A 15,643-nucleotide genomic window follows, 5' to 3' on the forward strand; every position below is an offset into this window, starting at 1 on the left:
TGGCAGTATATGTCATTGTGTTTTGCCGTGTGTGGTTTACAACTGTACAGTAAACACAGTGATCATGGCAGAGGAACAACTATTACGAGGAAATAATTGATGGACCGGAAAATCTCATTTTATTTTTCTCGTTACTGAGAAAAAAAGCATTGGTGAGCCATTCTCCTGCTGCATCAGACTAGAACTGAGCAGGGGGAGTTTAATATTTCAGTACGTACTTCCTCATGGCTTCAAAATCTGATCTCTTACTGAAAAACTGCTGTTCTACCTACCTGTCCTACCTAACGATCCTTCCTACTTTGCATAGATAGCCAGAGCAGCGACTCCTACTTTTCATAGATAGCCAGAGCAGCGACTCATGGAAGTTGTGTACAGCTGTTACCTGCATACATAAACACACCCATGAAATTCAAACTAACCACACAATAACTGGAAAGGAGGCTAAAGGTTTGCCACAGGGGTTGTGACATGAAGGGGCGGACGACATGAGGCTGAGAACAAGATGACACAATTTTTGTCACGCATCTTCAACAATGAGAACTGATTCCGGCAGTTCAGCCCATTCAGAGTCCTTTAGGCCATTTGCCCTTCCTTGAATCATATAAGTTCAGCTACATCTGCATACATTCATAAGGCCAGATATCTTCCTGTAGGTCTAGATGGAATAACATCCAGAACAATAGCCGGCTTGTGTTGGGGTCGACCATGTGCCTTTACAGAGAAACATTCAAATCTTCCTTGAGATTTCAGCCCACTCCCTACAAAGAAACTCTGATCAGTCATGTGAGAAGACTGAGGTGAATTAGGGTGTGTTGCAGCTGTTTCCCATAGGGACCAGTGGAGAGTGGGGACTCTCATATGAAGCTGCAGGGTCAGCAGAACTATGCTAAGGTCTTGGTACTCCTCATTAAAACACCTATTCAGCTGACACTGGAAATGCCATGTGACCTACACCCATCACTGCAACATATCTGTTTTTCTCACCGCTTGTTCTTGCTGCCCAGAGCTGATTGAATTACCATTCTTAAGCCCATCAGAAAACAGCTGCTTCACCTTTTACACTCGTTTGTCTGAGCTTCTTCATAAAGATGCTCTGTGTGGCGTGACTGGAGCTACCTTTGATCCCACGTATCCACAGGGAGATGTTGTTTCGCTTGTTGCTTGTCCAATAACAGGTGGAGCTTTAGCTGCTTAAATACCAACAGAGTTCTCTGCTTTACTGTCTGTTTTACAGTCGCTTGCAAAAACATTCCTAGCCCCTGAACGTTTCCACACTTTGTCATGTTACAGCTGTAAACTACATTGTATTTTATTAGGATTTATGTGATAAACCAACACTCTACAAATCTCACCCCTATGGAGCATTTGCAAGAAGAAAGCCATAGGAAGACCCTTTACACTTTACAGCAACCCATGTTGGGAACACGGCAAACATAAAGTTCGTTCGTCATATTAGATCGGGGTGGGCAATTAATTTTTTTACAGGGCCACATGAAAAATCTGAAATGTGTTGGAGGGCCACACCAGCAATGACACAAATTTAATCTTGGCATTATATGTTTTCTCATATCTCTATTTATAATACAGTTTTTAAAGCAGATTCTTTTGAATACGAATATTCAGCAAATATTTATAAAAATGAGCAAATTGTGGTTTAGGTTGAAGTGAGAATTAAGACTTATTCTGTCATAATGGATGTGCAAACTGTTCCAAATCACTACTTTGGATTACCTTGTGTTTGTGTATCACATAAAATCAATCTAAGATAAATGAAAGTTTGTGACAAAAAGTGAATAAAAGGTTATGAATACTTTTGGAAAGCACTGTAAATATTATAATGAAGCTTTTTCAGAAGATGCCTATTGCGTAGTATGTGAATTTAGCCTTCGCCCTTCCTTTGTGAGGTGTTTTATTGGATGGACAAGCTTGTCATCACCTGCACTTCACAGCAAATGCACTCTCCCATAAAGTTGACCGTGTGTCAGTGTTACATGGCAGACTTTTATCAACCTGGACTGAACATTGACCTTACTGAGTGACTACAGCTTATCTTACCCTGGCGAACTGTGATGTTTCACCCCAGGATTTCCTAATGGGCAGTATATGTTATCAGACCAACAGGTTAACCTTTGCTGGATGCAAAAGCCAGGGTCACGTTGCATGTGGTTTGTCAGGGTTTTCAGTAAAGCAAGTGTAAGCCTAACATAAAAACAGGATTAGAAGTACGTTTTTATTTAAGGGATCTGTGCACCTTTTGGGTCAGCAGGACAGGAGATGAAGCCAAAATAAATCCCTATTGACATGATTGTCAAATAATCCATTTTGTAAATGGTGTGGAGCATGCGACGAGCACCAGGGATATGTTAAAGAAATTGATTGAAAAATTGATGTTGGGCTCTCATTCACCCTGCAGTTGCTATTGGATGTCTAGTTGCCTTCTAAACGTTGACCTTATGCCTCTTGTAGTATTTCCCCTTGGCCCTCTGTCACTCACATGCCACGGATTCACCAGACAACCTGGTTTCATGCAATAAATGTATAATTCATGTAGCTTCTTTTCATGTTGGCGGCACACAGACAACACACACTCCATGGCATGAATTCAAAACCTTCGTGGCTGAACTCCCCGTGCAAATGTCAGCGCTACAGGCCTCTGCTGACGTCTTTGTTTGTGGTCTGTTGAATCCAGGTCTATCTCCTCAGCTTTAGGCCGGATTAGAGAGTGTTTGCTCAAGACCCTGCAAAATGCTCACAAAGCTCCACTCCTGTCCACAGTCTACACACACAAACATACGCACAGAGGTACAGACGTGTTGGTTCACCTGGTAGAAATGTCTAAAGTAGACTCTTATACATTCTTCATCTGAATATGAATCTGTCAAGGAGAGCGTAAAAAACAAGTTTGATTTAATGGATTTATTTCATTTACGAACATTGATACCATCTCCATATAAAAAAGTAGAGCAAATTGACAAGCACAAATAATAAAACCCAATTTGGTAAATAAAACCCAACTTGGTAAATGTTTTGTCCTCAGACTTTTTTTGTACACTTTACAAAAAACTAAAATAAAAACCAAACTGTATTTACCATTTTATTAGCAATAAGTGTGGAAAGTCCAGTACAAAAGTGCAAGATAAAGTATGCACACTCTAAATTACTCATGATTGTTTTTTCATAATAATCAATTTAAGACTAAATGTTTAAAGTTCTGCTTTTCAACAACCAAGTTAGCATTAATGTTTTCACTGTAAACCTGTTTGAGCAAGAATAAAAATGAACTTGGTGAAGCTTTTATTTGATTTGCAGTCTGGACATAAGATTATTACAATGTTTCTTTGCTGATTGACATCTTGCACTGTGGGAGGTTGGTATAATTGTGCTTGTACAAATAAAGATGCACTGCATCAGATTCAGGACAATCAGATTCACTCATTTCTGTGTGAACTGTCTGTGTCTTTGGGAGATTTTCTGGGAAATTTCCGTCTGTATTTTGGGATGGATTTCCACGGATCAGTGGGTCACCTAATCTATTATTCAGAGATTGTGCACCAAATATGTTAGATTTGCTTCCAGTCTGGCTCCTCGCTGTTCACATAACCTGTCATTGAACTAATGACTGTCCCTCCCATAATCGTCTGACTCTGTACTTAATTCAGAATTTATCCAAATCTCCTTTTATCAACAACTCATTCAAATTGCTTGGCGAGTTCATCCAATAATCCCGTCCATCAGCTATACCTGCTTAATCTTGTCTGGGGTCGTGGGAGGGTGGAGCCTGCTGTACGAGGTTTTAACTGAGACTGAGAGACATTTGGACATTGCCACCTGTGTATTACAACACCGAAATAATTACACACAGAACCGTATGTGACCAGTCCAAACTTTCACTCTGCATTTTAATTCAATTTGATTCAAATTTAAAAATACTTTATTGATCCCAAAGGGAAATTATAACTCATATTGGTTCAAAATTCTTCAAAGAGTTATTGTAGATGGTGATGTCTGTGGGCAAGAAAGATCTCCTGTAGTGGTCTGTGTTATAGCGAATTTGAAGAAGCCTCTGACTGAAGACACTGCTTTTCTAAGACAGTCTTATAAAACAATTTCTGGAGCTTTGAGCCTCACTGTTCCATCTGTCTACCAAAAATTGGAGAGGAAGGCCATCTAGCTAAAAATACAAGAATATAATAATTAATCAGAGAAAGAGAAAAAAAGTAAATGGTAGTTGTGGAGGAGCTACAGGTAACTCTACAAATCTTGCATGTATAAAAAAGAGGCATAATTGGTGAAATGTTGATAGAAAGACAACAGGATGTGTCTTCTGCAGTATAGACAGCAAACACATAGAAGAAGGTTTTCTGGTCAGATGAGACAAAAACTTTTTGTGGAGCTGGAAAATGATTAACTTGAATACAGCATGGTCACTTTGAAAATAGAGGTAGTGGCATGATGTGGGATGTAGTGGAATCAGGAAAATCGATCAGTTTTTGGAAGATGGATTGAGCATCTAATAGCAAAGGGTCCCTAAAAATGCAGCCAGAGATGCAATGGGATCGTTTAGATCAAACCATAATCATGTGTTACAATGACCTAGACCCAAGTCCATTTGTGAATCTGTGGTAAGACTTGAACATTCGCAGATGCTCTCCACCCAATCTGACTGAACTAATTTGCAAAATTAAGAAAGGGTGAACATTTCAGTCTCTAGATGTGGAAAGCTGGTGTAAACATGCCCCAAATTTCTTGCAGCAAAGCTATAATTTTAGTGAAAGACAGCTCTACAAACTTCCACGAATCATTCCTGATTAAATAAATATAGAGACTGCACACTAAGCTCTGTTTGACTCTCTGTTTGCTGATCTGTGAAACAGGTTCTACACACTGTTGTCACTGTTTCAAATGGTTTTTAAAGGATTCAGATGGGTTCAAAATGGCCTCACCCCTCATAAAGGTCATTCTGGCTTCATCCCAAAATCACATATGCTAGCTGAATTGATCGTTAAAATTGCCCTTAGGTGTGAGTATATGATTGCATAGTTGCTGACCTCTGTCTACCCTGCATTTCACCCCTTGATCACTGGAGATAGGCACCAGTCCACAGACGGAATTAAGCAGGCGTAGAAAATGGATGGATGATGCGTTCCTGGTGTGAAACCATTAATCTGATTTGTAAGCAAGGCCATTCTATCTAATGAGGCATGGGCTACTAAACAATTTTCATAGTATCGTATAATTCTACAGTATTTGCTTAAAAATAAAAAAAAATAAAAATTATGTTTATTTTCTAGTTGTTTTTATTCAAAACAGAACTGCTGCTGAAATATTGATTATTACAGCCATAATCATGTGATTTTCATCATTATCATTTATTTTGCATTCAAACTCTTTAAGCAAAACATACAATTACCAAGTAAAGAGGCAAATTTGAAGTTCTTATTGTGATAAAAATGTAACCTTTTTAAATTAACTCAAGTATAAAAAGCTGAGTTGGTTAGTTGGGCTATCTGCTGTGGTTGAGTCTACAGTCAGCTGTTTGCCACATTTCACTCAGAATGAGTGGCGCTCCTTTAATTCATTAGTCGTAGTGTGAGATGGTATAAGTTTTCATTTTTGAAAGCTTTTTCAGACCTTGTTATATCTTGACATCTGTAACCGACCCTTGTCTAATCATGAAAAACTTATTTTCTTATTTTTTAAAGCAGTTGACTTGGCCCCTAACATCTGAATATTGTTCTTATATCTTGTCTGTAGAGCACCAGAATTATTTCGGGGTGGATGAGAATCTGGGACCCGTGGCGGTGAGCGTCCGCAGGGAGAGGCTGGACGATGGGAAGGAGAAAGAAGGCATGCAGTACAACTACCGGATCACCTTCAGAACCAGTCAGGTAAAAATCAGCATGTAATTAACAAGTAGATGCAGGGCTGAAATAATGTATTTGCAAGAGTTAGAGAAGGTAGGCATAACAAAAGATGGATGTCTTAAATGATCAGTTTCTAAGTACTTGAGTAGCTTCTTTACCAATTACATTTTTACTCTTATTTTATTTATTTCCTTACTTAAACAGCTACTTTTTATTTTTTACTACAGTAAAACTATGTTGAAGTAATGCAACTCTTACTTAACCCTTCCAGACCGAACATAGCAGCGACGATCCAGTCAAATTTGCAGTACTGTAATTCCTTGACACTTTGCGCTATCTGAAAAATTCCAACGGCTTCCGAAAGGGGAGACATTGCTCCTTCCAGCCAATATCAGGTTATTACGGTAATTTCACAGCAGCAGGGACTGGAATGAGTCTCTTTTAATAGACAGTAAATTTCAAAAATAACTCGCTAGACATTGAAAGTTCCAGTTGTTATGAACAAAGGGGCAAATATATTTACGCACAGGACTTTTAAAGAACTGCGTACAATTAAAATAAGCAAAAATATCCAGGCGGAGATTTGAAACTTAGGTCTAAAAGGGTTAAGTGAAATTTCTGGGTTGTCTACCCATCTCTGGTTAAAGCAGAAAAGGTTCCATTTAATTTTCAGACATTGAGAAAAATGGCATTTTATACAGTGTATGCCTGATGTGTTATGTAAAAAAGCTCATAAATCTCAGGATTTGGTAGAAGTCTGCACATCAAACTCTGGTTTCACTGATGATAGTTGCTTGTTAGAAAGTTCAAATTTAGTGGAATCAGATGATACATGCTACAAAATTCATTTTTTACTTGCAACAACATGTGTATTTTATAAGTCATTGCATTCGGCATGTTAAGGTCAGCCAGCTTAGGGCTCAGTCATGCAGTGAGAGTAGATCTGCTCCGAGCTCCCCGATGTTTCCAGCCGTCCTGGTCGGTCATGCAGGCACCAGAGCTGTCAATCGGGTTTGGTGGTGATCATATTCGCTTTCTTGCTGTCTTTAACACACACCCAAGCTTGCACACACATGCTCCCACGACTTGATTAATCCAAAAACTGAGATGCACAGCCTGGTGCAGCGAAAGCTTTCCTTGATTGATGCTGGTTGGCCTCACTCACTGAATTATTCAGGTGCAACAGATGTGTCAGGCAGGGAAATGTCACCGATATCCTGCACCGTTCTGGATTTGAAGCCAGACGGTCATGAAGCAATGTATCTGGGTCATGGTGGCCATGCAGGCTGCATCCAGACAATGTTTTAGCTTCCTAACCACTGGAGCGTCTGTTTGAGTTAATTCCTCTCATTTAGCCCCAATGCCCTCTCTGACTGCCTGCACCGCTGCCTCTCTCACTTTCCCTGCCGCACTAAGTCTGTTAAGTAATCTGCTTTTCAGAAAGCCTCTCCGTCAGATGGCCATTGACTCCTGACACTAATGTCCATAGTCAGTGTGGACAGAAATGGGATTTATGGGTGTAAATATGTCTTTGATGTTCCAAACAACAGCATTGGCTTACAGACTGTGTGTGTTTTTTCTGACTGGCACATTAATGGGGTTAATAGTGGAAGATCAGTCAACGTGTATTGCCTGGTTAGTCTCTGTTAATTATTTAAAATTTGAGTCCTTAATGTAATTCGGAGGCGTCACAACGGAGCAACCAACCAGAATAACAGGGCAGCACATGTAACAGAAGAGCCAGAAGTTACATACTGAATTTCACCGAATAAATCTTGTTTGTTTATCTTTTCCTCCAGTTGACGACTCTCCGTGGAGCAATCCTGGAGGATGCCATTCCATCCACGGCAAGGCATGGAACGGCCCGCGGCCTGCCACTTAAGGAAGTCCTGGAATACGTCATCCCTGAGCTGAACATCCAGTGTCTGAGGCTGGCTCTTAACTCTCCCAGAGTCCCAGAGCAGCTCCTCAAACTGGATGAGCAAGGGGTGAGTAAAGTCATGTCATGTTTCAGACAGGGGTCAGAATCAGAGATGGGTAAAGTACCCAAACATTTGCTCAAGTAAAAGTAGAAATAACATTAGAAAAACAAACAGGAAGTCTTACTTTAGCTTAAACTGTAGGAGTGTCGGTAGCTACTTTTCCATTGCAAATGAGCGCAAAACTTTGCCAATATCCCTCTAAAGTTGAAAAAACTGTTTCACACTCATGGTGTTTTGATTAAATAAGAAATGCAATTAAAATTACATGTAACCACGTGATAAGTCATTAAGAAAACATGATCCTTCAACTACTTCTTGTCGTCTTCTTTCTTCATGGTTTGGCAACATCCAGTTGTTGATCATGTGACTTGTGTGATACGACCAAAGTGTTTCTACTTCAGTTTTGTTAAACAAACCAATTTTTATTCAGCCAATAAACTACCTCATCCTAGTGCAAAAACTTTTTTATTAAAAAACTAGAACTTTTTTTTGGAATTACAATTTGGCAGAACTTACTTATGCTTACTTATGTTTACTTATCAAGAAAAAAATAAAAGCATCTGTATTTCTAGTTTCCAATTGGCAGGTCACTGGTCAATTGGACCTGCCAATTGCCGTGGCAGTTAGGGGGGTTAGGGGTTAGGGGAGTTACCCTGACCAAACTGGAAACTGTCTTCTTCTGATCATGGTGCATCTCTAATGTGCATAAACATGGCCAGATATTACCCCTAATCCAGACATTTCGGTTATTTTAAATATGGAGAAACCGCGTCAGAGAAATGCAGTGTTTTCTTAATATCATTATTTTAAGGCAGATCTTCCTTTGCATGCAGTTTGAGAATAAAATTTAAAGGATTTGTGACTTGCCTGCCCAGTTTTGGCTAAAATAAAACCATTCTCTTCTATTTGTAGGGCTGCAATTAATGACTATTTTAGCAATCAATTATTCTATCAATTTATTCTGATGATTAATTGATTAATCAGACAAAAATAACACATTCTACAGATATGACAATATTAGAAATCCTGAAAAAGATGCAAGTAAAAAAATAATTCAACTTCTTTTTAAAATAAAAAAATAAACCCTTTAACTCCTGAAATGCAATGACAGCATTTGTTTAGTAAATTTGAATCAAGTCAAGCTAAAACTATTCCACTTGAATAGTTTTGGTAAAACATATTTACAGAAAAAGGCGGGTTTTTTAACTTAAATACCAAAGGTATAGAACAGTTTTAGCTTAATTCCGACTCTGAATATGTTTTTATTTTCACCTAATGGCCTTTTTTTGAGTCGCTTTACTCCAGTTATTGATTAATCGACTATTATTTCAATAATGGATTAATCACGATCAATCCGATTAATTGTTTGGCATATCTGCTTCCATGTTACGCATTTAAATAGGCTTAGAAGTACAAATAGTAGAACTCTTTTTCTCATTATGGGCTCCATGATATTAATAATGCAGATCAAAAAATGAATTGAAATCCAACAATCTCTGCAACTATCAATAGGATGTATTTGGTGCCCCTGTTGTGATCAACTGTAGCTGCAAGACTAGTGAAAATGTCTCACTTTTATTAGCTTACTTTCAATAAAAAGAGGTTAATGTGGTGTTTTTTATTTTACAAGATGGAGGGTGTTATCTGGAAGTCTTTCTCCTTGAACTCCTAATAATGCTGAAGGTTCTCTTCAGTCACAGGTGTCAGACGGATTCATTGTCTGATCTCAAGGCCTTTAATTTCTCATCTAATGAAACTACAAGACGGCAGTGGGAGTGGGAGCATTAGCCGTGTTTTACTATCAGGAAATCTGCTGCTTATTAGTCTAATTGCATTCATTAGTGCTTGCCCATCATTCTAACTGACAAGGGAAAGGCTCTCATCATGAAAAGCTCTACCAAGCCCACCTTTGTTTCTTCAGATTTTTTTTTTACACATTTATTCAAGAGCAGTGGAGAGTCCTTTCTAAAGAAATGAATAACAGTCAAATTTACAGATTTTGCATATGATTATCCTGTTAAATGTCATTGGAAATGAGCAGCTTTTTCCTTGAAATCTGCAGACACATCATAGAGAAACTGACAAATCCATTAGGAAAGGGCAAAAGGTGATGAGATATTATAAGGAAATATATTCAAAGGAGGAGAGTGCAAGTTAATTAGGGTTTAAAGCTCTTCCAGATGACCTTGATCTTTCACACACTTCAACCCAAAAAGTCCAGTGAAGCTACACTTTATATTTAGACAGTAATATTTTTTTGTGATTCAAATGTATAATCTTGCCTAGAGTCCCTCTAACTATGTCGACCCCTCTGCAACTTTAATCTATTCATGAGAAAAAAGTCAGCGTTGCACCAAGAGAATAAAATATTTTACTCCCCCATGTCTGGAAACTTGAATTTATCTTTTTTCTGTGCATATTTATTTTGCATAAGTGATACTAGGCTATGTTTTGTTGGTGCGAACAGCTGTATGTTTAATATTTTTTCTTTCTGAGTGAGTAAGAGAGCTGTTCTCAGTATCTTCATGATCAAGAAGAATCCTCTCCTCCAAATCTTAGCTTTTAATCTCTGCTGTAATTTTTCCAAGATTTAAGAAGAAACTGATTCATATTTCTTCCTATATGCTCCAATGACTGAACTGATTATGCAGTGATGGCCTAGAAAAAGCATAAATCTGTTTAATCTGAGATGAGATTTTCATTAACAGAGATCACAAATTGCATTTAATTCTAAAGTATTTAAAAAAAATAACTTCTAGAAAATAGACATGACTTGTTAAAGGTGAACAAATTATAAGATTAATTTAATCTGCAACAAATACAACTAATTTTATTCCAGATTTCTAAACTTTTTTCCTCCTTGTCTGTTTTGTTTTTGTTTATTTTTAATTGTATTTGTAAATCACATTGTTTTATAAATCAATAATGAGTTGAAATGAACATATTTTAGTGTTTTATGATAAATAAATAAGATAAAAGTTAAAATTTCCAATCCAAATATTTAGCATTTGTACTTTTCCAAAATATGTATGTAGTTACTTACTTGTGCAAACTAAATTATTGAGTGCAATGATTGAATGTTGGAATAAACTATGCAATTTAAGAAATAATTATAAAAGAGACAAGTAAGGAAAATAAATACATGAATGAGTGAATAAAAAAGGAAAGTAAATGAATGAATAAGTGTGTATACAAACTCCTTATTCATGTTGTTTTGTGCCTGGACTGTCGCAGAAACTCAGCTTGAAACAGAAACCCTCACAGCTCAACTCTTACGTATAATTTAAATTTAAATCTGATTTGTTGCTCCAGTTCAAGACAGCAATCTACCACCTGCTAGGGTTGTTGTTGCAGTGCACTAAGTTTGATTATTATATATGGAAATTGAACCTTTCCGCTCTGTGACCGTGATGGTTTCCTTTTTTGGTATTGTTCCAGCTGAAGAAATCTGAAAACCATTCGTCCTGTTTGTCCTGCTTAACAGAAAATGAGTCTTAGCTCAACAGATATGGAACCAGAAGTGTTTGAAAAAATGTAAACAGATCCTTCATCCAAAACATGTCCGTCTCAGGCTGAGTTTTGAATTTATTTTGTAGTTCAGGAAGCAAGTCACACCACTTGAGCTAAAAAACTCACAATTTTTCAATCCTGTCCTCAGACAAAGACGTTGCTCTTCAACTTCAGTCCATCTCAAAAAGATGCAAAGATTTGGTCTTAAAAAATCTGACATATAAGTGCTTCTAAGAGTACCAAAAAGAAACTCTTTATCTGAGCCTTAAGATCCTAAAACAATGGATAACCTTCACACGGCCCTTCACTCTTTAGAAAAAGAGCATAAGCTTTCCATGAATTCTTAAAAAAATTGCCTTCAGATTTGATGGTCAAACTCTCAGAAATTTAGACTCAAGATTAAAATGCTTAACCTCCAAAATACAATGATTTTTAAACTTCAGCAACTTCTTATCTGGTTGTTTTTATAGATTTGATGATAATTTGATGCCAAAAGGTGTGTTTTAATTCCAGCAGTAAAGCTTTTTAAGTACATTTTCAAGACAGTTGTGACAAGCAAGACATTAAGCACCAATGAAACTGAGGCTTGATGCCATGTGTGCTCAGACACAACATGGTTTGAGGATAATTTTATTTATTTTTAGACAACGCAATGATTTTATTGTCATCCTAATCAGATTTCCTTCAAAAGCGACTTGACGGAAATGTTTTGTAAAAGAAGATTGACTGTTGCTGCAATCTGATGCAGCAGCATCAGATTGGCTGTTGCTGCAAAATAAATGTAACACTTTAAAAATATTTGTTGCCATGGGGTTAGATGTGCGGTTTAGTAACGTGGCACAGCTTTCTTCTACAAGGATTTGGGCAACCCTGAAGGTTATACCCTTGGCTTGCTTCTCCTGGAAAGGTTTTATGGAGCTACTTTTCATGCTTTTTGTAACATAAGTAGATTTCAGTGGAGCAGATGTCACATTAGCGTTGCATGCACTGCCAGGGCAATGCTGTATCCCTCAGGTGCCACATGACTGTCTCCAGGGACAATGTTGCCCTCATTTCTCCATCCACTCAGTAAGAATGCAGTATTTGTGTTGTGAGTTTTAAAACCTCAGATGGTTTTGCAGTTATGCTGAAGAAATGTTCCTGGTTTAAAATGTCCTCACTTCCTGTTAAGAAGCTGATCTGTTCTGAGAAAGAGGCGTGAAATATTATTAAAAAATATTTTACACCTTATCACATTTTGTCATCTTACAAAAACAAACATAAGTGTGTTTAATGGTGCTTTTAATATGACTATCCATAAGAAAGTAATGCAAAACTGTAAAGTGGAGAATCATTAGAAAATAATAATGAATTCTTTTAATAAATCACAATTTAAATACTGACATACTCTTAAGTCAAACTGCATTTCATGAATTAAAAAATTTAGCTCACCAAAAAAATTAGCAAATTAAAATTAAAGTCAACAACAGAAACTGTTAGATACAAAACCAAGCATGTCTCTTTAACATCTTTGCTATGTATATTTTTAAAATTTTATAATAGAAAGATTCAGATCCTCTGACCTTTACTGCTTTAAAGAATTGGTTAGATACAGTAAGTGTTTTCAAAGAAAGACCAACCCAAATCCTGTTCTAATGGCAAAGAATATATTTTAAAAATTTAATTCAACCTTAAGAATGTAGATTGGATCATTTTCTTCTTATAAGGTGACAAATATTAATTAGGTTTTGGATCTACAATGATTTACACATCCGTTTTGGACAAGAAAAATCAACTGCCTTGTTTGTTTTCTTCAAATATTACATGCTTATTATTTTTTAGCAAACAAAATTATATATATATATATTTTTTTAAATTTGACCCATAAGTATGTTTGACTAGACAATTCTGACAAAGATGAGAAACGTTTGTACACCACTCCCGTAAAAATACATTAAATTCCAGAGCAAATAATTACCTTTATTTGTCAGTAAACAGTTCACCTGTTCGTAATTTATTATTCACACTTTTCTGTAGTGATTCCACCAGTTTGCTGATGAACAAAAAGCATCAGAAGAAGGAGGATAGCAGACAGATTGAGGACTATATGCACAGCTTTTGACATTTGAAAAGAAAGTCAGATGAGCGCATGTTTGCTTCTTTCAGCAAACATCTAGTTGAAAAAGTACAAGAAGGTGCTGTGGTCAGATGAGGCCAAAGTTGAGCTTTTTGGTTTACAAAAAATAAGTTGTTTATAGCAAAAATGTCACGCTGAAAACATTTTTCCAACTTCCATTATGCTATAGTAATGCAAAGGAAGTTGCCTACTGTTTTATAAGTACACACAACTTTGGTTGGTATGTCACTTAAAACTTAACTAAAATACTTTAAAGTTGATTTGTTTTTATGAGACAAAATATGAAAAAGTTCAAAGCAGCTGTATCTGTTGGTGAGTGCTGAATTTAGGTGACCTGAATCCACTTTTCAAGCACCAATGTGAAAGTCCTTCATCCATTCTGTAAGGATGTGCTGGAGGTTAAGTAAGTCCTTATAATTCCAAATGAAAAATAGACGACCACATCATTGCACATCATGCAGTTTCCACTGAGCTTGAAGGTATAATAGCTTCTCATCACGGCGGGAGCTTCACCATAGAGCAGACTTGCTGATAGAGGAGTCGTCATGACAACCGTGAGGGGAGCACACCAAGAATTGATAACCTGTAACGGGGGAAAAAGGGACGGTTCAAATTGGTTTCAGTCTATAGATCATTTATTTTCCTTCACAGAGAGGAAAACCTTTTTGGTCTTGCAGATTGTCATTTAGCTGCAGGGGTCAGGCTGGAAATATTGGATCGCATGCACCAATCCTAAAATAAAAATAAGGATATATGCTAAAGTTGGCAAAGTTTATTATAATAAATCCACGTCTGCTGCCTAATGTATCTAATTCACTCCCTCGTCGCTCCACAGCTGCACTTAAGTTGCAGCTAATAACGCGGCTTAATTTACGCTCCGTAGAGCTCAGAGCCCGGCTTCGTGAGAGGGGATTTCATTTCGCCCCTTGAAGGGATGTAAGGCCTTAACTTGAGCTGCAACATGATGGAAAGTAGAGACTCACCTCTGTTGAGTGTGCAACATCTCAGCAACAGGAAGTGATACTTACTCCGAGGTATTTGTGTGTTCCAGCTAAGCTTCCAGCACAAGGTGGGGGTTCTTTACTGCAAGGCGGGCCAGAGCACGGAGGAGGAGATGTACAACAATGAGAGCGCTGGCCCGGCGCTGGAGGAGTTCCTGGATCTGCTCGGCCAGCGGGTTCGCCTCAAGGGCTTCACAAAGTACAGAGCCCAGCTGGACAACAAGAGTAAGAAAAAGCCTGTTGCATACATTTAAAATGTGCAAATTTATAAACCTGCATGAAAGATTTGTTGCAGCAGATACCATATTTAGGTTATTACAGTCAACTAAAATGAACAAATAACGAAAACTGAAATTGAGAAAGCATTTTTGTTAACTGAAATAAATAAAAACAGTAATTAATGGGGAAAAACTATAACAAACTATATAACTGAAACTAGAGATATAAAATTTATTTCTTAGCCTTTTGTATTGATGTGAAATTTATATTTTTTTCCCCACACAAACAATTTACATCAATTGTCAGAAAGTTACGGCACTCCTTAATCCTCCTGGCGTCACGTCATGCCAACCCCAACAGTTTGGATAAAGCACCAGAGTCAGTAAAGGTTCAAAAATAATTTAGTAAATTTTTTTTAAATGGTATTTTCTGTTGAGTATTCATTATCCACACTGAATGCAATATGTTAACCTTTTTGAATTCAGCACCAAAAAATTAAACAAGGTACAAAAAACTAAAACTATAACTAATAAAAACTACATTGAAACTAACTGATAAAAAAAGCAAACACACTCTAAAAACTAACTAAAGTAGACAAACAAAAACTCACAATGAAATAAAACTAAGTTATAAGGAAAACCCAAAGCTATTATAAATCTGTACCACACCACTTTATTTCTAAATCACTTATTATTCAACATAGCAGCTGACCAAAGTGCAGTACAAGAATAATAAAGAAGTTAAAGAAAATATGGTAACACTTTATTTGACAGGTTGTGCGTAAGACTGACATGACACTACCATAAACGTAACTTTACACCTGTCATGAAGATGAAGCAGTCTTCATGAATGTTTGACTGTTGTCATGAAGTGTCATTTGGTAAATAATGACACTTGTAATGCAAAGATGCATTAAAACTTGCATTAAAAGTGTCAATTTTGCATTATAAG

General features: G+C 37.1%; 1 protein-coding gene across 6 annotated transcripts in view; it reads left to right on the forward strand.

The window, feature by feature from the left end:
* The window catches only part of LOC116713200 (signal-induced proliferation-associated 1-like protein 2), a 116,401-nt gene that overhangs the window by 42,759 nt on the left and 57,999 nt on the right, over positions 1–15,643 (forward strand). For all 6 annotated transcript variants that reach the window (XM_032553273.1, XM_032553271.1, XM_032553272.1 and 3 more), the window contains 3 exons: positions 5,755–5,888; positions 7,664–7,852; positions 14,524–14,698. In XM_032553273.1, coding sequence (XP_032409164.1) covers positions 5,755–5,888; positions 7,664–7,852; positions 14,524–14,698 — 498 coding nt within the window. The remainder of the gene's footprint in view (positions 1–5,754; positions 5,889–7,663; positions 7,853–14,523; positions 14,699–15,643) is intronic.

The sequence above is a fragment of the Xiphophorus hellerii genome, chromosome 22 (genome assembly GCF_003331165.1).
Source record: "Xiphophorus hellerii strain 12219 chromosome 22, Xiphophorus_hellerii-4.1, whole genome shotgun sequence".
In the NCBI taxonomy this organism is placed as follows: Eukaryota; Metazoa; Chordata; class Actinopteri; order Cyprinodontiformes; family Poeciliidae; genus Xiphophorus; species Xiphophorus hellerii.